This window comes from Lontra canadensis, unplaced genomic scaffold (assembly GCF_010015895.1).
Source record: "Lontra canadensis isolate GAN:19392208 unplaced genomic scaffold, GSC_riverotter_1.0 scaffold22, whole genome shotgun sequence".
Lineage (NCBI taxonomy): Eukaryota > Metazoa > Chordata > Mammalia > Carnivora > Mustelidae > Lontra > Lontra canadensis.
Genome location: NW_022631016.1, coordinates 8,578,009 through 8,602,441, shown reverse-complemented (window position 1 = coordinate 8,602,441; position 24,433 = coordinate 8,578,009). Strand labels below are relative to the sequence as shown.

At 43.5% G+C, this 24,433-nt stretch overlaps 1 protein-coding gene across 4 annotated transcripts in view; it reads left to right on the top strand.

Annotated features, from left to right (window-relative positions):
• Nucleotides 1–24,433, top strand: part of CTNND2 (catenin delta 2) — an 895,372-nt gene that overhangs the window by 635,594 nt on the left and 235,345 nt on the right. For all 4 annotated transcript variants that reach the window (XM_032861879.1, XM_032861878.1, XM_032861875.1 and 1 more), the window contains one exon: nt 17,616–17,748. In XM_032861879.1, the coding sequence (XP_032717770.1) occupies nt 17,616–17,748 (133 nt within the window). The remainder of the gene's footprint in view (nt 1–17,615; nt 17,749–24,433) is intronic.

Sequence of the window (24,433 nt, the reverse complement as noted above, 5' to 3'; positions counted from 1 at the left end):
TGGGGGCCAGTGGTTTCTCCAGCCTGGAGAGAGAGAGAGCCCATTAGGAAATATCACAGTTTCCAAAGCAAGAGGTAATGAGTCTGTGGGGTGTGGCTCCGGCGACAGGACTGCCTTGGAAATTGAGTTCACAGTTCCCGTGTCTGATTGTGTGCAGCGTGGTCAGTGAGAGGGAAGAACTGGGATATTATTCTATTATTTGCAGTATCATTTTTCCCAACACCTACTGAAGAACAGGTCCCTTAGAAGTATTTATGGTCTCCCGAGATGACAGTGTCTGTCCTTCCTTCTGTCCCCTTCTTCCCAGACTGGGTCACTTTTATGTTCACGACAACTTTATGGATTTTGCATTTCAGAGAAAATGAGACAAGGTTGAATTTTTCTTTAGGTTATAATATGGCGATTTTCCTTCCAAGAATCTTTTCCCAAAAATATATATTTCCACCCTAGCTGCACAACAAACACTAAAAAGGCCAGGATCCAAAGATGCTGCTTTGTCTCGCACTTGCCTCCCGAAAGCTCTGGTGGGGTTGTGTGTGAAACCAGGAAATACACATTTTCTTTCTGGGAACGATGTCTGGCAGTAGCAAGAGGCCCACCAGTAGCAGAAAGGAGCCTGGGAGTCCTTGCTGCCATTGGGACAAGGGCACATTCCCCAGAAAGTAAGGTTGTATTTCATCCCCTCCCCACACTGTTCATTCAGAACTCTTCCCCATCTTCTATTTAACCATCAAGGAAGTACTGAATCACACAATAGGCAGTAAGTGTAAAGTCTCAGATACTGCAAAGACTCAGAACAGAAACAGGTCAAGGCATATGTAGGAGAGCTCAGAGATGGCACACATAAGAGGAGAGGAAGGGAAGGTGTTTAAAACATATCCATAAACCTCTAGCTCTGGTGTCGTCCAGAATAAAGAACTTCGCAAACTCAGCAACCAACCAACCAAACAAACAAACCAAAAAACCAGTCAAGAAATGAGCAGAATACAGATTTTGAAGGATAACAGCAACTCAAGCCACCTGCCACAACTCTGAAATGGAGATGCTTGGCCGAGTTGGCGTGTTTCTCACCTAAGATGGTGCCTTCTGCAGTTTCTGCCTGGACTACCAGAATGTGCGTTGTATTTTAACCAACATTTTAACCAATTATATTCAAACCTGCAAAGGAGGATGATACCTGCTTTTCCTAACTCAGGAAATATTTTTAGATCTTACACACTTCTACTTGAAGTTAAAAAAAAAAAAAATTAGACCAAATCTCTGCTTGCTTATTTTTGTAACCACCTGCATAGAAGGAAGCTGAATGATTTCGCAGCTTAAGGAAATACACGTTTTCCATGACCTTAGTGGAAGAGAACCTTCCTGGAGATCTTGCCTCTGAGCATAGTCTACGCCTCTGAGCATAGTCTACACCTCTGATACTTACTCAAAGTCAGATTCTCTCTGAAGAGCACCAGGAAGTTCAAGTGTGCTCAATTCTGTTATGGCAAAGAGGACAGCATTCTGTGCACTCTGTATGATTAAATTCCTCCCTTGTGCCCACCAGAGCCCGCCTTCCTTAACCATCCCTGAGAACCACAGCCATGGAAGGGAGGGGCTCTGCTTCCTGCAGCCAGCGCAGGCTATGGACTCCCTGAAACCCAAGGTGACCCTCCATCTTCCTTCCAACAAACTGGGAAGGTCTCTCAAGTTCTCTGAACCACAATCTCCTCACCTATGAAGTAGAGATAATCACGGGCCCTGCCTCACAGGGTCATGGGGAAGAAAACTTAATTGCCCACCAATGTTTATAGAACGATGACAAGGGCTTATTACTCTGTATATTTGTTAAAGATTTTATTTATTTATTTGACTGACAGAGATCACAAGTAGGCAGAGAGGCAGACAGAGAGAGTGGGGGGAAGCAGGCTCCCTGCTTAGCAGAGAGCCTGATGCGGGGCTCAATCCCAGGACCCTGGGATCATGACCTGAGCCAAAGGCAGAGGCTTTAACCCACTGAGCCACCCAGGTGTCCCTATTACTCTGTATATTAAAGTTGGTTAATGTATGTAAATTTTATAAATCCAGTCAAAGTTTTAGCTTATTCGATTTATACAGGCATCATTTCCTGGATCCATTCAATGGAAGGCATTTTGCTGGCCATCAGGGGATCTTGATAGAAAATACTAAATAGTTTTGGGACGAGGTAATATATGACACCAATAAATACAGATGAATATAATGTGAACACACTGAAGATATGGAAAGATAATTGTTTTATACCAGACCTTGTTTAAAGAAAAGATCTGTTTTTAATTCCAACCAGCAGATTTTGATTGGTATAGCAAATCCCTATGGAAAACTTTAAAGAGGAAAACACTAAGGTTAGTAGAATAACACAAATTAGGAAAATGTTTTCTATCTGGATGGTGTTATTTATTGCACTTCAAGCAGAATAAATCTTTACAGACGTAAACCTCCAGACGGCCGATTGCATTTGACATCATAGTCATTAATTGAATGAATCCCATGTGACTTGCAAAAGCCAGAGAAATGCAGAACCTAATACGTTTGGAAGGAATTAGGAGGAATGCACCCCATGTGGGACCAAGTAAAATTCAGAGACCAGGTCAGGAAAGAAAGGAGAAGGATTGTGTTTCAGAGCTGATGGAGAACGTTGATCTTTCTCCAGGTAAGACTGCCCCTTCTCTGTTCCACCGCCTGACTCTGGGTCCTGGAATCCTTGGAATGAGGTTGCATGAAGCTGTAAATGGACAAAACATAAGAGAGATGTTTGCTTAAACATAATGTCATTGCTTTACCAAAGTCAGCAGCATAAAATGTTTCTGGGTCTTACCGATAATTTTCAAAAGATACGAGCTCTGATTTAAAGACAGAAAGCCATTGCCCTTGAGACATACATAATCGACGTGGGGTTGGTGCTAAATTAAATGAATTTTATCTTCTGATGAAATTTCTGAGGGATAGACGTGCATTCTAACTTCTAGTTGTTTGTAAAAATGACAATGAAAGGTGTTTGGTTGGACAATGCCGCCTCTTGGTGGGGAAGGTGGGTTTCAAAGTGAGTCTGCCCGAATGTTAGTTCTGTCTCCATCCCTTGATTGTCGCTGCGATCTCGGGCAAGTTGCTAAGGCTTCTGTGCCACAGAATAGGGGATCTGATGGGATCTGATGGGACCACCCTTGGGCGTAATGTGGTGGGTGTGAAGCAGGCGAGGCCCCCAGGGCCGTGGGGGGCACAGAGGACTCGCTTGACAAATGGGAGCTCCCACCATGTTGACTTCTCCTCGTACTAACAAAGTCAGGTCAGTGCTTACCGTAAAGTCCCGTTATTACATCTGTAATTCCAGCGCACACCAATCTAGAGCGCCTATTATGTTCACCTGAGAACGGTCTTCACGTCGCTGAACTTGTTTGCTTTCTGTGGGCCTCGTGTTTCTCCCGTGACCTCTTTCTCTGCGATCTAAGGCCATAGAGCCCCACAAACCCGGGAGAAAAGGCTGGAAGTGGGTATGAGAGAGGTCCCTTAAAATTAAGTTCAAGAAGGAAGACCTTGACAGTCATTTCAGACGGTGAAGGGCACACCAGATGTAGTCAGTGTTTTCAGTAATTGTGCTTGCCACCAAAACGGGGTACTTTTGTCGAGAACATCACATCCCATCCTACTGTACTCTTGCTAAGGTAAAAGAGAGAGAGAGAGAGAAGGCAAGCTACATGCTGGTGCCTTCCCCGAATTCCATTGTCAGCATTTGTTAACTAGGTAAGGAACCATTAAGGAATGCTGTAATTTAGGTCCTTAAAAGTCCTAAAACACTACCTTTCCAAACACTTACCAAAGGAAAAACTGTTACAAAGGAGGAAGAACCTTTTCCCAAATGACCAGAGTTTATGTTCACTGAACTTAACTACTGTTTTGCTTCATTGAAATCCTGAATTTAAATCTTACAAGATAAAACCTCCGGCCGTTAACATTGGGAAGGACCTTCATTTGCCACTCTTCCCAAACCACATTCCAAGGTGGCCCAGGACAACCAGGCAAACTCAGAGGGGCTCCTCCAGAGAGTCTCCGTTTTCAAGAGAAAGAAGCTCTCTGCCGGACACCAAGAGAAACATGAACTTGAGTTAGTGAGAGTTTCAAAATTCTGTTCTGCCAATGTTCCTTTTGATGACGTCATAACCGTGCAGACCTTCCATCCAGAGCATCACGAATGATTTACAGAGGACCCCATGAGCCAAGCAAGTTTGGGAGCCTCTCCGTTTACATCAAGTCAGTCTCTGCCCAGTTTCTGTATTCTGTCCCTTCCCACGATGAAAACATAAATGTGCTCAACAATTAGATATTAAATGAGCATTCTTCAAGATCCAAGTGATTTGTTTCCTTGTGGCTTCAGTTCACAGCTGTGGATGGAACTTAAAACATTCTGCTAGGGAATGAAGAAATGCTTAATGAAGAACTCATAATTCTTCATTAGTAAAAAAGAGAAAAGAAATGTTGTGGCACTTTTATTATTTGCATAAGTAAGACTAAACTTATCTGCCCCTTGCTCTTTTTTCCAGTAATCAGACGTATTCCATCAGCCTTGTCGGCCATCCTGCCCATTTTAAATTATAAATGTCTATGGCAGCCATAACAGAAAATATCTTTAACCTCACTGCAAACTTTTCAATTAATTTTCAAATTAATCACAGCCATTCTGCTGAGAGGTAGGCAGACACAGAGGTAATAAAAGCCGAGTCTAAGACTTTATCAATGGATAGAAATTAAAGGTAATGGGATACTATTATCTGGAAATGAATACCATCTCTCTCTCTCTCTCTCTCTTTTTTTTAAATCATGGCACTTTAAAAAGAAGTTTGCTAATGCGTTCATTTGCACAGATACGGAATTTTCCACGGTAGTGGTATACAGGTGCTCTGTCCGTATTCTTTTACCCATGACCTGCAGGGACTACCAATGAAACTCCGTTGTTGGTTATCTTATTCAAAATGCAGGGTAAATATGTATGTATCCCCCCCACATTTTATATTTAGGAAAATCCAGACACAAAAGTAAAGTAGAATATGGCAAAAGAAAATGCCTGCACGTGGGATGCCTTTGGATTTAATGTCTAGACGCGAGAAATACATGTGAATGGTCACTGGTCAGCGCACTTCTCTTTTTCTAGTATGAAGACTGTGCCCGAATTTATTCATAGCTTCTTTATGCTTCCTCTAAGGGCAAATTGAAGCAAACCTGTCTAGGTGTGTTTGGCTTGTGCTTTGACATAGGTGCTGGTGACTAACTGTTTGGAGTTGACCACTTTTGTTTTTTTCCTTCTCTGGCAGCTAAACAGTGACTATGCCCAAAAGCTTCCCTCCCATTCCTGATGCATTTCAGCAGCAGCAACAATAGAAAAATGCAAAGAGATGCAACCCACGGAGTCACTTATCAATACTTACATACGAATGTCAGACTTTCTGTCTCTGAAACTTTAAAATAACCAGCCAAGTATACAAAATAAATAAATAAATAAATAGGTAGCCAGAGTGTGGCTTCATGGGGACAAAGCAACTGGCTCCTTCTCTTCTCTTCCCTTCTCACGTGTGGTTCTGGCATCACGTTGACAGGGTTCAACAACGCTGCTCTGACCCCCAGAATGCCACTTCTCCAGAGGCGGAAAGGAAGATTAGCTCTGGCACCTTCGCTTCCTTTTCTGAGACCCCCTGAGTCTGCTGATTGGGCAGCCACTGGGAGCCAGGAGCTGGCCCGGCACCCACAGCTGGCCCGAGTGTTCTTTTGAACAGAAACAATTTCACAGAACACCAGCATCACACAAGGCCACACTGACGATGATGGGTCAAGGCAAAATCAAGACCCCTCCTTAGTCAGGTCTGAACACGAACCACACATGAATGTTGTCCACATCACATCCAGGCTGACTGGGATGTGTGACTGGCATGACGGCTCCTTCTTCACCAATCACAGTTTGAGCCTTGCTTTAGTCTTCCCTCCTAGATCTTTAAGAATCTTGAAGATACTGGGTCACATCCGGCAGCAGCCAATCCAGAACCAGCCCCTGCCCCAAAGTGGCTAGTGCAAGCCCAGATTCCCTAAATCTGCTCTAACACCATCTTATGGAAATACCCTGCAGCTCCGTTTGGGGTGGGGAGTGGGGGGAGTGTTCTTTCTTGTTGTTAGGAACAATAAGGCAACAACAATAAGTTGTTCAACCCCTGATGTGATCCTGATGGTCTTGGTTGGATCACGTTGACCTGGCTAATGATGTGATTTTTAAAGTTTACTCTTCTTGGGGTGCCTGGCTGGCTCAGTCCTTAGAGCGTGTGACTCTTGATCTTGGGACGGAGAGTTTGAGCCCCACATTGTGTATAGAGATTACTTCAATCAATCAATCAGTCAGTCAATCAATTAATTTTAAAAATTTTTTAAAAAGCTTACCTTTCTTGAATACCGTTCCCTTTTACCACATGACCCTGTGCTTATCAGGAAATTAATCCATTAGGCCATTTGAATAAGGGTCTTCTTCCTTCTTAAATAACATGCTTTCTCTGTTAGATAAGTCTGCTCCCATGTTATTGCCCACTACAGTCCAGAGGCAAAAATCAAGATTTGGAACTAGAGTCTGTGTGCATTGCTGAGCAGACTGATGGAGGCGGTATCTTGGCCAAATGTAACTGTGAATAAGCTTTGAACCTTGATAATTGACCACAAGGTCCCATGCACTAATCGGCTTCTGACCTTGGTCAAGTCACCAAATAGTCTGACCTGAGTTTCTCAGTCTACACAATAAGCATGGGAGATGCTAGCTGAAGTCCCTTGCGGTTCTGAAGTGTAAAGAAAAGCAAATAAACATGCATAAGGAAAGAAGACAGAAGGGCTTTAAAAGCAGCTGTGGCTTTTGTTGTTGTTGTTGTTCCCCTAGAGAGAGAGAGTGGGGGAGTCAGGAGAGAGGGATAGGGAGAATCCCAAGCAGGCTCCATGCCCAGCCCAATGCGGGGTTCCATCTCATGACCCTGAGATCGTGACTTGAGCCAAAATCAAGAGTTAGATGCTTTACTGACTGAGCCACCCAAGTGCCCCAGTTCTGGCATTTTTTGAATTACATCTTTTATTTGATGTATGGTTATTGCTTACTTAGAATCTGTCTTCTCTGCTAAATTATAAACAATTTGAGGTCAGGAGTCAATATTCCTATCCCCAGGACCTAAAGCTTTTCCTGATTCATAAAAAGACTTCTTAAATACTCATGGAAGGTGACGGTACGTGGGTAATATTTTCAGATGATTTGTTACTTCATTTTAAAGAATATCTTCAAACATCTTTCTCACTTGGTACCTCTTCTGGACCAAATTTTGTTAGATTCTTTTGAGATTTTCTTTAAAGGCAGTACCTCTGTTCAGTGTTATCTCCAATAAATTGAGTTGTCATTCTTTGGAGGACTAAAATAAGGTGACAAAAATGAAATTGTATGTGTGAAACATGCTACCAGCATTTGCAGGGCCAAAACCAACAACGAGTATCACTAGATACCACCGCTGGACTCCGCTTAGCAATCACCCCTCAAATATATACTCACAGTTTCCTTTCTAAAGACTCCGAGATAGGTGCCATGGACTATTTCTCACTTCCAGAATCATGGAGCCTAGCGTGCAGTCTTTGCAGATGGTGTTCTTGCTTATAGAATGTGTTTACCGGTATAATTATGGCTTTTATCAGAAGTTCAGAATTTTTCATAAGAATCATTAAAAGCTCCTTTTTAAAGATCTTTTTTCACAGAGAACTGTCAGGTGATATCATTACCTAATTTATAAGAAAGCGTGCTATGTTCTGTGATTTAGGCACAGTATATTTTTAGGTCATTTTAAATTTTATTTAATATTACATTTCCTTTAATACATATAATAAAACTTTTTTTTAAGATTTTATTTATTTATTTGACAGAGAGATCACAAGTAGGCAGAGAGGCAGGCAGAGAGAGAGGAGGAAGCAGGCTCCCCACTGAGCAGAGAGCCCGATGCAGGGCTCAATCCCAGGACCCTGGGATCATGACCTGAGCCGAAGGCAGAGGCTTTAACCCACTGAGCCACCCAGGTGCCCTATAATAAAACTTTTTGAGGGTGATCAAGGCCTTTCTGGCTTTTTCTCAAATTCCTAATCTAACGGTGGGGCAAAATCCTGATCGCTGCCGGTATTGACAAAGTAAACACCATTGGTCTAGAAACCTAGACTCACACACTCCTCACCTGGACTGTGAGCATCAGATCCCTCCCTGTGTTCCCACTGGAGGTGTGACAGGTCCAGGTGATTTTTCTAGGAAATATTGCAGGCTATTAATTTTAAAATGGGTACATAGGCATAGAATATAAACATTTTCCGTAAAGTCATTATGGCTTACAAGGAAAAGTTTATGGTACTAATTTGTCCTTTGTTCCCTTGGGCTATTACCACCATACACAGCCTGTTAGAATTTCCAGAGCAACTAAATGCTTATATGTAGGAAGTTGATTTTTCATTGTGGAACATATTTTATTGAAAAAGTCTAGTTGTGTTCACGGATAAAAAATAGTGTTTTGAATTTTATTGATACTGAATAGGTATTACAATGTAATTGATAATATTCTTTGCGATCTAACGGACTAATAGAATATTGAGGCACTTAATAGAAGCAGAAATTCCCTGGTACTTAAAATACATGAGATTTACAATGATAAATAATAGCATAAATTTTTGCTAATCATTTCTCATTGTTTCCCCCCTTGGTCCTAATCAACTGAACTCTGAGAAAAAGCCCATTGCTTGGCTAAGATTTATTTAAGGGCCTCTCACCTCCTGTCTGACATGCCCCACACATTCCTGCCTGAGGGTCTTGTCACTGTTTTCCTGTTCTGGAACATTCCTTCCACCCAGGACCACCTCCAGAGTCAGCTTCTCAAGGAGCTGACCCATAGCCACAGTATTCACAGTAACAACCCCCACCTAGCCCATGGGTCGTAGCTTGGGGCGCGAGCGCGCATATACCAGTATTGCCTCTCTCTGCTTTACTTTTCTCCTTACGCTTGTATTAGTGTCCTGTGGCTGCTGTGACAAAATACAACAAACAAGGTGGCTTAAAACAGAAATGAATTCTCTAACAGTTGAGGAGATCAGAAGTCAAGTCAAGGTGTCAGCAGAGTTCGCTCCTTCCAGAGGCTCTGAAGGAGAGAATGTTCATGCCTCCTTGCTTCCTGTGGTGCTGGTCAACCCTTGGCACCTGCTGGCTTAGAGCCACATCACGCCAGTTCCTGCCTCTGTCTGGACATTGGTTTCTCCTCCCTGTGTCTCTGTGTGTCCTCTTACGTGTCATATAAGGACTCTGTCATTGGATTGAGGGTCTGTCCTCATCTAGTAAGATCTCCTCATGATACATAATTACATCTGTAAAGACTATTTCAAATAAGGTTCCTTTCCGAAGTCCCATGTGGACCTGAATTGTTGAGGGGACACTCTTCAACCCAACACATGCTTAACGCCATATGACAAATAATATATTTTGCATTTAGTAAATTGCCAATCGCCATAAGAAAGTCGTTTCCAAGGACTGGAACTTTCACCATGTTCAGTATGGGATCTCCAACAGCTGGGTGCACGGTGGCCCCTCAGCGAACAATGGCTGGAGAAGTGAGTGGTTTAGAGCCAAATCCTTGGACAGAGCCAGAAGCCAGGCAGCCTGCAGGAATATGGTGGGATGTGAGGGCTGCTCAGGCTTCCAGAAATAAGCCGCAGGTCAGAGAGGTGGCGGATTCAAACATACAACCGAGAGACGGTGGTTGGTAAGTCACAGTATATCCCGGACCATCCATGATCACAGGGAGGACTCCCAGAGGCAGGAGTTGGAGGTGGTGCCTCTTGGGATGACCCAGGCAGCTCCCTCCGCCTTCCTGGAGTCTCGCCAGTCACGTGGTCTCTTGTCAGCTTAGAAAGGCCACGTCTGCATCTGGCTTCCTGGGGCTATAGCAAATTAACAGAAAGTTAATGATTTACAATAACACACACCGATCCTCTCACGGTCCTGAAGGCCAGAAGTCTGAAATCAGGTTCCCTGGGCCGTCATCAGCGGGTCAGTAGGTCCTGAGGTTCTAGGGGAAATTCCTTGTCCTTGTCCTTTTCCTCCTGGAACTGAGCTGCTTACATTTTGCGGCTCCTGGGCCCTGCCTCCGTCCTCCCAGACAACAACATAGTTTATGTCAGTGGTATGTTGCTTTCTTAGTCTATGCAAAGTCCATGGTGCCAAATAAGGTAGCATTTCACGGGTTGCAGGGATAAGAACCCGGGTCCCTTGGGGGCCCTTAATCAGCCTACCACGATATCCTAACCGGAGACCAGCCACAGATATGGGGACAGGTACAAGGAGTCCCAGAGTCTTCCTTCCTGATCTCCTAGTGCAGGAAGCAGTGGGATCCTGTGGTTCCGCTGAACTACAGGAATGGCCCCTTCTCTCCCCTATGAACTTCTCTGCTGAGGGCAGGCCTATTTGTAAGGAAAGAGTCAAATCTGAAACAAGCAGGTGTGCTGACCTTGTGCTCCCAACATTTGATTTCTCCCTCTTTTCGTACTTGATTTTTCATATGTTTTATGATATCATCATAGATGATTTGTGTGAGTTGCCTCAATAGTTCGTGAAAAGAGAAGGTATAATTAGTCATGCAGATCTTAGATAAAAGAGGATCGCCCCCACGGGGGAGGAGCTGGCTGGGAGGTCCCCGAGGGTATCCAGTCCCTGGGAGCAGAACGTGTCTACGAGCTGTATTGCTGTTCCGTGCGGAGAAAAGTCGAGAAATCATGGTTGAGTGAATTAATGCTTATGATGCTGTTTGGGGAATTACACGTTCCCCAAATGTAAAGCTTGGAGAGAGCCATTTTTTCCTAAAAACTAAAGCGATTGAGCTTGTTTTCTAGATAGTCCTAATTCCAAGGCTGCTGTTTATTTAAAAGCTAAGATGTGCTGTTTAAATATGATAAACCACAGAGGGCAGCTTTTGGTGTGTGCTATGAAATAGCCAGGAGCGAGGACGAAGGCTTTGATGCTTCCATGTGTTTCTCGCTGCATAAGATCTCCTTTGTCAACAATTAAAATATCTCCATTTTGTTGTAAAAATTTCCACCTATCTGACTTTCTTCAGACCACCAGCTCCGCTCCCCCAACCTTACCATCAAGACCAAAATCGAAAACAAAACAGTTGGTCTCACGGCTCTGGATGCAAAAGTTCAAGCCAATAGGGTCTTTAAAACTTTTGGTTAGAGTTCCAAAGTTTATAAATGGTGGGGATTTTCCTACCTTTAAGCAATGTCCAGACAGCCGCGCCCCAGTGGAAATTATATAACCTACAGTGAATGTGAGTCATGACCCTCCAACACTCTGAACCAAGTTGAGGCATGTTCCTCTGATTTTTGCTAGAAAATCAAATCTTGAACTCCCAAAGACTCTGGTTGTCCAGGGGCTCTTTTCAGTGAGGAAGTAAATTTGCTAAAATGTTGTGACAGTGTATCAACTTTTCAGTTTCTCTGCCAGCCTATCATAGAAACGGATTTCAAACTGTTTGCTATTTAGCTCTAAGCTGAGTGCTTGTAATTTTAACAACTCAGATAGTCCATATAAGAGTGAGGATTTTGTCACAATATTGTTGGTCTATGTGACAAGTTTTAATGGAGAAAAGGTTACATTTGCATATTCTCCAGTTCCATTAACATTTCGAAAGTGAAGCCCAGTCACAAACGAGAGAGGCGTTTGCTCCGGTAGAAAATGGTAGATGGTTCTTATTTCTGGTTCTTCTCTTCTTCCTCTAGTTGTCTATAATACTGGACTTTTCTCAAGCGTCCACACTGAATGCCCAACATTGCTCTAAGGAGTTCATATATAATATTTCTGATCATCCTATCAATCCTCTGTGGTTAGAATTATTACATCATTATGAGAGATGGACCCAATGAACATTTACTCCAAACAAAGAACGTGCCAGCCAGTGGAAATCCAGCAGCAAATCAGACACAGAGGGGAGGGGCCCAAGGCTACAGAGAGAGTTCATGGTAGAGCAGGATTGGAACCAACCCTGACTGCATCCAAAGAACTTTTGCCCACCAGGGTATTCTGCCGCTGGAGGGCGATCGGGGGCAAAAAAAGAAAAAAAAAATCATTTCAAAATGGCACCTTTGCATTAACAATTTTTACGACAAGCTAAAGTAGTGTCTGTCTTTATCCTTATATTCCTTCAAGTAAGTATCAATAAACACCATCAGTAAATGGTTATTTTTAAAAAATTAAATGGTATTGTATAAATTTCCAAAATACAGATGAATTTCCTTTAGGAAATAGTCTTAGGGTAACTATCTCTAGTATATTTCCAGCTGTCAATACCTTACCAACCACTTTCACATTTATTAGTTCATGTGTCATTTAAGACCATATCCCGTGAAATAGGTGGTGTTATTTGCTGTATTCGATCCATGGAAATCAAGACCAGCAAACACTGGGGGGCTCTCCTGTATTTATGGGCTAGAAGGGAGAAAGTCAGATGTTCAAGTTCTAAACGCTTTCTCAGTTAATTTTGACACCAAATCCTGGGTCCATTCTACTAAAATAATCAAGGAATGAAAGACTTACAACATGCTTACTCAGCATGAGGGGTCAGATCCATTCCGTGTTTAGACCAGAGTTTCTCAAGCCTGGCTCTCATGACAGTTTGGGGACAGATAAGTCTTTGTTGGGGAGGGTCATCCCGTCCATGATGAGCCATTGAACAGGATTCCTGGCTTCTCCCCTCTGGATGCCAAGAGTATCTTCCAGTTCAGTTGTGACAACCGAAATTGTCACCAAGCATTGCCAAATACTCCTGTGGACACTTTTTAAAACATATTTCTTTTTGAGACATTGTCTTTAAAAAATCCCCTGGTTAGACATTATTTCACGGCACTGATCCCAGCAGGCAACATAGTTGTGGAGTTAAATTTATCTATTTGAAAGCAGACTGCTAGTGTTATTTCGTCTCCACCACTTAAGTTTGTACCATCTGTGAGTCAAATTTCGTCCTCTGTAAAATGAAAATAAACCACATAAGACTACTTAAGGATGAAAGAGTTAAAGGTGCAAACAGGGAACCATGGCAACTGACGTTTAGTGCGCTCACATTATTACTTAAGGTGATTTTTCTGGCTGTTCCATAAGCCAAAACAAACCTGGTATTTCTTAGCTTTCTTCTTCACAATCCTGACTACAGACCAGAACCAGAATGTTTGTATTTGAATGAAAGGCCCTTTATGATCTCATCCTGGACTTGTTTTCCCCTTTGTCCACCCGTCCCCTCTCCCAGCCAGCCTTCCTTCCCACAGCCTGTTCTTAGCCATGCCCCAGCCAGGCTGAGCACACATCTTTTCCAAATCCCCCACCCCTCCACGAGCCCATGTGTCCACCCGTACTGCTATTCGTTGGTATTTGTCTTTTCCAGAGCTTGTCTTATGAATCCTTGAGGATTAAGACCTTATGTGAAGAAATCATATCATATACCAAACTCTGGCCCAAATGAGATGAATGTTTTATTTCCTCTGGGCCTCTGGTTCTTTCCCTGGAGTCTCTCTCCATGGGCAACAAAAAATCCAAACAATCTCATCGAAGTGAAAAAAAAGCCATTCCAGAAAAAGAGACTTCAATATGAATCATTCCCTAAACTTTGTGGGGAGGGGTGCTCCTTTAGCATCTCTCTTGTGAAACTGAAGAGAACATTTGAAAACATTAGTATCCTCTTCGACCATACCCACTGCCATGGCTGAGGCCGGGGAATGCCAGTTAGAAGAAACCAGAAGCAAATGTCCTGGACGTACCACTCACTCCAGCCCAATTCCTGGAAAGCTGGTTTAGGCTGGGAGACATCAAGTCATTTTAAACACTAACTTACTGTTGTCTTCAGTCTTTACCTGACTTTCTGACCTCTCTTGCCCCCTTTCACTTGGTCCCAGAGTACCCCCCCCAGAACCCCACTTTCACATGATCAGGACATGGTGGCTCCAGGAATTCCTTCACACTGTGGGAAAAATCATTTTCCCCGTGGAGCTTACAACAGAGAGAGTATGGGAGTGGGAATTAGTCACAAAAGTAATGGAAGAGAATTTCAGACAGTCCTGAGTATTGTGGATAAAATAGGGCAGTAGGTAAGATGACTCCAGGGGTCAGGCTTGTTTGGCTGGAAGTTTCCAGGAGTTGCCCTCCAAGACATATGACCTGTGACCTAATAGAGGCAAGAGAACACCAGGCAAAGACCCGAGGCAGAAGCATCCCCAAAGAACCAGGATCTTGAGAGGGGGACGGGAGTACCATTCTCAATAGGAAGGAAACTCTTTGGGGAGGTTGGGCTGGCAAGTCAGAAAAGGAAAGAGTCCTCCGTGTGGGCCTCCCAAGCCCCATGGAGGAGTCAGCTTTTTTCCTAGGTATAATGGGAAGCTGATGGAGTGTTTAAGACACAGAGATATGAGACTGATACATAAAAAGATTGCTCAGATGGGCAACATGGAGAATGATCGGGTGTGTGTGTGCGTGCGTGTGTGTGGGGGGGTGTGTGTGTGTAGAGGCGTGTCAGAGGAAGGGAGAACATTCCAGAATGACCAACTGGCCAGGGAAATGACCTCAGTAGAACAGAGGTAACACTCTCCCTGCCAAGATGCCTTCTTCACTCATTCCTTTGTGCCTTCATTCCTTCAGAGCCCATTTATGTCATCTTCGTTTAGTTCCAGGGTTGCCTTACGTGCTAGTTAACAAACATGACCATAAAGTTGTGGCCCTGGCCTCCTGGAACTTACCACAGGGTGGAGAGGGGGTAGTGCTTAGTCACAGTCCACAACACAGCCAGGGCACTCCCACCAGGACTGTGTGGAAGGGACTCACAGAGGGCTTTGCTGAGGAAATCCCAAAGAACCCAAGGCTCTGCATTTGAGTGAGAGGCCCCCAGAGCCAAGACCATTCCAGTTGGCAGGAGCAGAGGTGGGAGAGAGCACCACCCAGCTGTCAGCCAGTGTGGCCTGTGCAGGGAGCCCAGGGAGGCCATGGAACACAAGGCTGGCAAGGTGGGAGATGGCAGATCCAGCAAAGCCCGGCGAGCCATGGGAAGAGCCTGGTCTTTATGCCAATGACACTAAGAACCAGTGAAGGGTTTGAAGCAAGGAAGTGGCACAGTGAGGTTTGGGGTTTTGCCTATTTAGATACCTTAGAGAGGAAGAAGGGTAGGTGGAAGGTGACCGGCTTGGTCAGTGCAGTGGAAGGTGAGGAATAGATTTGGGAAGAGTGGTGGGGTAGAGGGGATGTCTGGGATTCTGGAAGTTACAAGCAGAGGCTGACAACAGCCTTGCTTTTGACCAAGAGTGAAGAGCTTAGACCCCTCCTGGACACATGATTCTTTAGAAAGTTAATCTGTTATGAGTTTGGGCTGTGTGTGTGCGTGTGTATGTGCACACGTGTATATTCATGCCTTTCCACAGATGAACCTATGTGCGTGCATCCGTGCTGCCCCAAAGACTAGAGCTCTTGTTCAAAAGACACTATTGATATATGCCATATAAGCCTAGTAGAGCAGGGTGCCTGGGTGACTCAGTTGGTTAAGCGACTGCTTTCAGCTCAGGTCAAGGTCCTGGTATCCCGGGATCGAGCCCTGCATGGGGCTCCCAGCTCTGTGTCGGGGTTGGGGGGGGCTGCTTCTCCCTCTGACCTTCTCTCCTGTCATGCTCTCTCTCACTCTCTCTCTCTTCTCTCTCAAATAAATAAATAAAATCTTTAAAAAAAATAAACCTAATAAAGGGGTTATTATCTGGTTAATAAAACAGGCTGAAATTAATTCTTTGCTAATCACTTTCTAATAGCACAGGCACACCTGAATTCATCTTAGCCATCAAGGGTCTATATTACACTGCTAATCTGAATTTGTAGGTATTCTGTAGATTCTTATTTTATTTGAACAAAGAATAGAATTTCAGTTGGCTGCTCTTCTAAGCAGAGGGACTGTGCTCTCTTGATGTTGCCGAGGTGGTTTAGATCATACCAGAGAAGGAAATTAAATTAAAAAGAAGAAGAGGCTTCCTGTGTTTCAATCCATAATTGTTTTTTTTACTTTGATCACATAGCTAAAAAGTTTCAGTAGTTTGCCTACTACTATCAGCAATCACTTATGGATATTTTGTAGCGGAGATACTACTGTCCTTTATGTCCTTTTGGAGAATATGTGTGGCTGTCTAAAATGTTACGTGAATTTATTAAATACTTAATGCACATTCAGTTGAATGCTGTTTTTTTCCAATAAAAACTGAGCCAAATCCAAAGGAGTCCTGTTGCCTATTGTCTTCAGAGCCCGTAAAGGCAGTGCTAACACGATTCAAGGTTTGCTGGACAACCTCTGCTAGTTGTGATAAAGGGAAGATAAAGAGAACAGGTTAAAATCTATGAGGACACTTTTAACCTTTGTCTGTTCCTTCTCTGCCCCATTTTTCATGACTTCTCTTCTCAGATGACAGCACTGACCTGGTATCAACAGGATGTACGCTTTTAAGTTGTTTTTCCAGGAGTAGAGTGGTTATTGTAAAGCCATCTCATTTCTCTCCCGCCCTCTCCGTTGGATAAATAGTACCCTTCTGTGGCATGTGGGTCAAGTTTTTATCTGTGGTCTCAGAGGTTGCTTTTTTATTTCTCTGTTAAAAATTGGTTCCTTGCTGCAGGATTGGAATCCCTACAGTTGGCCTGGTTACCTCCATGTCCTAGAGGGCCGAGCTGATTTATTTCATAAAACAATATTCCTTTGCATAATGGTACCATCAATCTTGTGTTTTAGGATGGACTTAAATGTCTCAGAGCATATTTGTTACATTAAATAAACAACCAGCTTCTTGGAGTAGCTCAGATGTGAAAAGGGGAATACAGGAGAAGACTGTGTAATGCAAAAAACTGATGATTAACATTGTATGGATAGACCTAACTCTTGAATTTCCTTTTATGACATCTTCCTGTTGCTCTCCTTTTATTCTGAGAGAATTGATTATGGAATCTGTTTATTTTTCTAGACGAGATTATGAAAACAGTAGCAACAATACTAATCATAAAAATAATAAAGATGGTGTCAAGTGCTATCACAACATTTTGGTTTGGACCCATCCAGTTATATATTCTCTGGTCTGGTAATTTAGCTAAATGCTGCACCTAAATCAGACCATTGAAATCATATATTAGGAAATTAACATGACCTTATAAATTCTCCATTTAGGCCCCAATAAAAAATGTATATATTAATAAAATCATGTGACACTTTAAGTTACTTTTTTGGTAATCTTTGTAAACATGTAACTTTAGTTGATACATTTAAGAGTTCATATGTATATATGTATATATATTCTACATATGATACATATGTGTATACACATATACACGTCCAAGCCATCTACTTATAGAAGTCATTTCCAGTGCTTTCAGTGGGTATGTGTGTAAGAAGACCAGAACCACCACTTGTGAAATAGTTTCTCATAAACTCTTAAGTGCATTTCATAAATGGGTTAATGGTGTGTTAACACCATGGGAAGATTCCTCTCTCATGTTCTCCTGCCTTCCTCTTGTTCAGAGAATTTGGATGGAGAGACCCGGAACTGCCGGAAGTGATTCAGATGCTCCAACACCAGTTTCCTTCGGTCCAGTCTAATGCTGCAGCCTACTTACAACACCTCTGCTTTGGAGACAATAAAATTAAAGCTGAGGTAAGCACTCATTGGATTCAGACATGCCTGGTGGCAGACTCATCATCCCCGAGGTCTTACAGGGTAGTGTTGAAAGGGGAAAGAAGAAGGAAAACTCAAGCTCTGTTTCCAAAGTTTAGATCCATATTTAAAACTGAAATGGCAATTTCTCTCTAATTAATTGGCATGTGTATACATGTAGTCTTCTTTTTTAATATTTGAATACTGAGGAGTAGGTGACCCAAGGTCACTGCAAGCATTAACACTAGATTTTCTGTGGGATTTGCCTCCCTCCTCCCGATTCCATCTCTGGAGTTATCTCTGCCTTGAAATCTTCAAGAAATACAAAGCAATCTTACTTTACAAGATTACTACAATCAACCTATAGTGTCATCTGTCCTTCCTGGAAAACTCACTTAGAGGAGGAGAACTTTAGGCAATAAACAAGCTTTGTGCTATAATCAAGAATTTTGAGCCATTTACAAAAGTACTAGTGAGTGTAATATGGATATATGTGGTCCACGAACGAGCATATTGTCTGTGTCCATTATGTAAACAATTGTTCACGTGCTTTGGTACTTGGAATATTTTGTATAATTTTGCCGCATGATGCTTCTGGAAAAGCAAAGTGGTCAGCATAGCTAATTCTGATTTTTTTAGACAAGGGACAAGTGTTTGCATATAAGCTGCTGAATAATCAATTTTTTAAAAAGATTTGCTAAACTATGAAGAGTCATCTCCATAGCATGGAAGCAATTTTGAGGATGAGTTGAAATTAGTTTAAGAGTGGAAAGAAGAACTTTGGAGATAAAATTGCAATTTATTATAGATGTTGCTTGCTTGCACTGGGATAGGAATAGCCTAACAGCTTTTCATTGTTTCTGTCTGTCTTCCACTGGGACTCAAAGGACTTACCAGAAAAGTTGCCTGTCTTTGTGGATTGAATATAGGGCAGTGGTTCTCATTCAGGTGTGATTTTTGCCCAGCTGACAACATCTGGAAACATTGGCGGTTGTCATGATTGGCGAGGGCTGTGGTGGGGCGGGTTAGGGCCGCTGGAACACCCTAAAGTTCACATGCACGGGGCAGCACCCATGACAAAGAATTCTTCAGTCCCAAAGGTCAACAGTGCCAACGTGGAGATAAAGAAAAATATTATTTATCTAAGATGCATTTAAAAGGTCAGAAACTGCTATTACAATTATATAAAATGATGTAAAAATAAATTAAGGTTACACAGCTTCTGTCCAGATGGAAATTTTCTCAGTCCTTCTGTGCCTTTAATAGAAAACAGAATAGCCACTCAAAGTGCCAGACAGATTTCTGATTAGGGGATTACATACCATCATTTTGCAAGGTCACAACCTAAAGGGCTTCTTGAAAGGCCACAGAAGCATTTGATTCCATGATTAGCATCAGGTTGGATCCAGGAGTATTGTGAGACCCCACCAAAGTGAGAACATGGTTCTGAAGTCAAGACTGCGGCCACCATGCATACACCCATAGCGTATGAGAAGGATTGAGTATGTGAGTATGGATTACTCACATAATGAGGCTTGTTGGAGTGGTCTGGGGGGTGGGGAGGCTCCCAAGCAGGACTGAAATTGACTTGAGAGCCAGAAAGGAACTTGGCTTGGGTTTTTATGATGATTAGGGGGTGGAGCCAGGGTGAGGGTTCTCCCATGTGGCTCGGGACTGGTGTGGTTTGAACTTCCTACTGAGGCCAAAGGAGGAAGACTCGAGCTTTCTTCTCACCTCGCTTAGATGTGGGCAGAGGTAAAGTGAGAGGCTTGAAAGTTGTCAGAAGCCAAACATCTCAACACAGAGTCTGAATCTTTATTATCAAGAGTCGTGTAGTCGGTTAGACAGTATAGACGTTGTGAAGTCACTGGTCCCACTGGTGTCTCCATGATCCTTGGACTGGCCTTGAAGCCTCTCATTGGCAGGGACACCCAGTGGCTGGCTGTGGACTTGGGCATCGGTCCCTGGGGCCGACAAGACAAGGTGCAGTGGAGGGGGGTGGGGGAGTGACTGGCACAGAGTCCCTGTCACACAGACACATCTTGCAGACTTGCTTCCCCGCTCACCAGCTGTGCCTCCTTGAACAAGCTGATTGTCCTCTCAATCCTCAAAATAGAGATACTGAAACCTCTGTTGCGAAGTCTTTGTGCGAACTACCCAACTTAATGTGTGCAGACCACTTAGTGCTCCCATATTCATTCCCCCATTCGTGTTCTTTTTTGGCCAGGAACACAGAACATTCCAGTTACTTTGTATCTTTTTTTATGTTCATCTTAAGTTCCTTTCTTTTACTTTATTTAAAATACCAGTTATTGTATTGTATGTCTGTGTGGGCACAAGTGATTATTTTTCCGATTTCCTTAGCTGCGGGTGTCCTCAAGGCTGCCGGGAGGGTCCTGCAGCAGCCGGCACATTACAGCAGTGGCTCATCTCATGGAGGTCAGCCCTTCACTGCACAGCCCTGCTCCCCGAGGGCTCCACACACAGCCAGGGCCTCATGGTAATCTTGTCCTGTCCCCTGGGAAGCTAGGATGAGGAAGTCGGGAAGAATGGTGTGGGACTGAGATCACCTGAGACCACGTGGGTAAAAGGAGAGTGAAGTTGGCAAAGATAAGCCAAAGGGACAGGGACGGTGCACACGCCTAAGTAAAGATTATTTATTTATTTATTTATTTGGGAGAGAGAGAAAGCAGAGTGGGGTGGGGGGCAGGGAAGAGGGAGAAGGAGATCCCCGCTGAGCAGGGAGCCCAATGCGGGGCTGGATCCCAGGACCCCAGGATCACGACCTGAGCCAAAGGCAAACGCTTCACGCGGTGAGCGCCCCCCACCCCGGCATCCAGCACACACCTAAATAAAACACCAGGTGAGCCATCTAGAGATTGCCTTTCTCGCTCCCTCAGTCACATGGGTAGCTCAGGTGCGTATAGACACACACAAACTCACACACGCACACTTACACACACATTACCCCTGATAGGGACTTGGCACAGTTGTGTCTTGAGTTGTCATCCCAATTCGGGCCCCAAACCATTCGCGATGGTTCTCCCTTCGTGAAGGATGGCTGCCTGTCATGTTTTCATACATAGGTATTGATTTTTGTAATTACCTGTTGTTCAGATACTAATCCTGCGGCACTCACCTTGCTGCTGTGCTCTGGCTCCTAGCCTTCCACTCGCATTTTATTGAACTGATTTCACTCTTCAGCCTACATTTCATTATTGGTATTGACTTTGCTCACACAATGGATAGACCATTGGACAAAAGGCAGAATTAAATCTCCTTTATGTGGAGGGTCATAAATCATGCCTTTCTACATTCCTCATTCCAGGGCTTTGTACGGTTTTCATGTAATGAAGCTAAGAAATTCAGCTCTGCTCCAAGTGATGCCTGATCTCATTGGTACAGAGTTGAGAATTCACTTCCGTAAATCAGCAGGTGAAAGCCCCGTCCCTAACTTTTCCCCTCGGTCTGGTGAACAAGGATTGGCCACAGCCCCCCAGGAGCAGATGGAGTCGAGGGGAGAGATCTGGGTTGGGCTAGTTGGCAACCACCAGTGACTGGGGGGTCTGCACACACAGGGTGCACAGACCCAGGCCGGAACATTCAGTTACAAATGAGACAAACAGATATTCCTCAAAGAGCTCCGAGCCAGACTGAGATGAGATCAGAACAAAAGCAGTTGAGGAACCACTAACGAGGCCTGGCGAAGGAGAAGGGGTAAGGATAGGGTCTGGACTGTTCCCGCAAACACACTGAGTTTGTACCGCTCATTATTATGGACCCCATGAGCATCTGATATTTGGGTGTCCTCCTGCTTCAGGGCAGAGACCTCAGTGGCCCCGATGGGTGTCGGTAATATTTGAACTATGTCTGCTACTACACTGTCTCCTACATTGCTGGGAACGTCACAATCCATTGAGCTTTACATCACCTACAGACTTGTGAGACACAAAAAATTTGGAGAAAAACAAAACAAACAAAACCCCCAAACACTCCAAAACAAAACAAAATAAAACTTGCTCACATGTATGTCCTACCAGCATCATTTAGGAAGTGCCTACGTGTTGATAATCTCTTAGCATTTTTCATAATCCTTTCTTTATTCTTTCTGGGAATTCCTTAGCTAGGAATATTAACAATACCCATTGATTTGGGGGTAATCCCAGGTACCTCTCATGGATTGTAATGCTCTGAGTTTGTTTATGTTCTGCCCATGTGCGAGTTAGGATGGCGCACAGGTGGGCACCCCATCCTCACACATGAACAATCACACACAGAAAAAGATCATGAGACACATGCTGTACGGCAGCATTCAAGTTCATTTGTCTCCTAGAAATTTTTTTTTAAAAAGTATTTTTACAGTTTCAAGTGAGAAGAAGATTCTCCTTAAAATTCAAAATCTTAGCTATTTTAATTTACTTTATAATAAACTAACAGGGGTGCCTGGATAGTTCTGTCAGTGAAGCATCTGCCTTTGGATCAGGTCATGATCTCAGCATCCTGGGATCGAGCTCAGCAGAGAGCCTGCTTCTCCCTCTCCCTCTGCCCCTCCTCCTGCTTGTGCTGTCTATGGCACACTCTCTCTCTCAAATAAATAAGTAAAATGTTTTTTAAAAATTAAAAAATAAACTAAGACGTGACATTTAATGGAATTTTAAAATTAATTTAATAAAAATTAAAAAATTTCAAACAATTTTTAAACGTATGTTCTTTTAAGCAGAGGACCATTCCTTTAAACAACATGCCGGTTCAACAGAACTGGAACTGTTTTGTAGGACTTTGTTATTAACGGACTCTGTCCACTTGTCTGTGATGGAGGGGACCGCTGACCCCTGCTGATGAAGATTTTTAGGGTTTTGACCAGATCACCTCTTCTTATAGAAGTTTATTAAATTGGCTTTGACTATCAAATTTGCAGCCAAAGTGTTCGAAAATCTCACTCAGTAAACTTTCACATTGCAGTGATCGGCACGATTGCTCGAGGAAACCACTACTGATTTTACTCTCTTAACTCCGGGCTTAACTCTGGGGAGTCTCCTTAGCATCCTGACACCAATGAAGCTATTTACTTTGTCATTTTTAAAGAAGGGGTGTGTTCATTTCCAGTGGGGAAATAAAGGAATTTACCAAATCCTGTTTTGAGTTAGTAGGGGAACCGAATACTGATAATATATAGATGCTATTTTTTTAAAGATTTTTATTTATTTATCAGAGAGAGAACATGTGGGGAATGGTGCAGAGGGAGAAGGAGAAGCAGGCTCCCTGCTCCCTGCTCCCTGATGCCAAGCTGGCTCCAGGATCCGGAGATCCTGACCTGAGCTGAAGGCAGAAGCTTAACCCCACCGGGGCCACCCAGGCACACCCAGATCCTATTTTGAAGGAATCTAAAACCTACAGGACAGACAGTATAAACCATGTAATATGACACCCTGTGTTAAGCACAACGGAACACCCCCCACCCCAGCATGTTAACAAAAGGCTCAAAACCAAGCCTGGGGAGTCAGAGAAAGCACCCTGCTTCCTAAAGTGATTGCATTGAATTTTAAATTAGAAGATCCCAGGGGCACCTAGGTGGCTCAGTGGGTTAAAGCCTCTGCCTTCGGCTCGGGTCATGATCCCAGGGTCCTGGGATGGAGCCCTGCATCAGGCTCTCTGCTCAGCAAGGAGCCTACTTCCTCCCTCTCTCTGCCTGCCTCTCTGCCTACTTGTGATCTCTGTCAGATGAATAAATAAAATCTTTAAAATAAATAAATAAATAAAAACTAGAAGATCCCAGAAAAATGTAGCCTAAGCCATATCCACTTAGAATTAACAGAAGAGGGCTTGGATTTAAGAATATCAGTCCTTGGGTGTGTGTGTGTGTGTGTGTGTGTGTGTGCACATGTCCATGTAGTTGCAACATCTTTATACCATTTACATTAATCTGTTTTTCCAAATTAGCACTATCTTTCTTGAGTGATGATAACAGAGATTAGTTTTTCTTTTCTTTTTTCCTTTCTTTTCTCTTCTCTTCTCCTCTCCTCTCTTCTCCTCTCCTCTTCCCTCCTCCTTCTCCTTCTTCTAGAGAGAGAGTGAGGGATGGGGGTAGGAGCAAAGGGGGGATGGGGAGAGAGTTCCAAGCAGACTCCACGCTGAGGGCAGTGCTCAATCTGAGGACCCAGAGGTTATGACCTAAACCTAAACCAAAACCAAGAGTCGGACGCCCAACCAACTGTGCCCCCAAGGTACCCCAGAATTTGTTTCTGTATATATGAATATGATCCCCCTTCCCCATAATTTTTACTTTATTCAGAGTGATTTAGAACATTCCATATGTTAAGAAAAATTTGACTTGTTCCTGTCTACTACACTTAAAGAGCTTCGTAATTTCTATTTTATCTTGGTTCTTTCTACCTCATCTAGTTGGAGAGAAGGTGCTATCCATCTTTTCAGCTGGTTGCCTTTGAGCCATTTCTTCTCTTTTCTTCATCATAAATTGTTCTGCATTGTTGAGGACAGAGCCTCTATTAGTTGCTAGATGTGAGTAGACAGTAAACCGCTGAGTATATGGCGTGGGCTCTGGAGCCAGGCTGCCTGCCCTTGAACCTGGCTCTTCTGCTCCGTAGCTCTGGGATCTTGGGCTAGTTTCTTTACCTGTCTGAGCCTCAGACTCCCACACCATCAAATGACATGGAGAACCCACAAC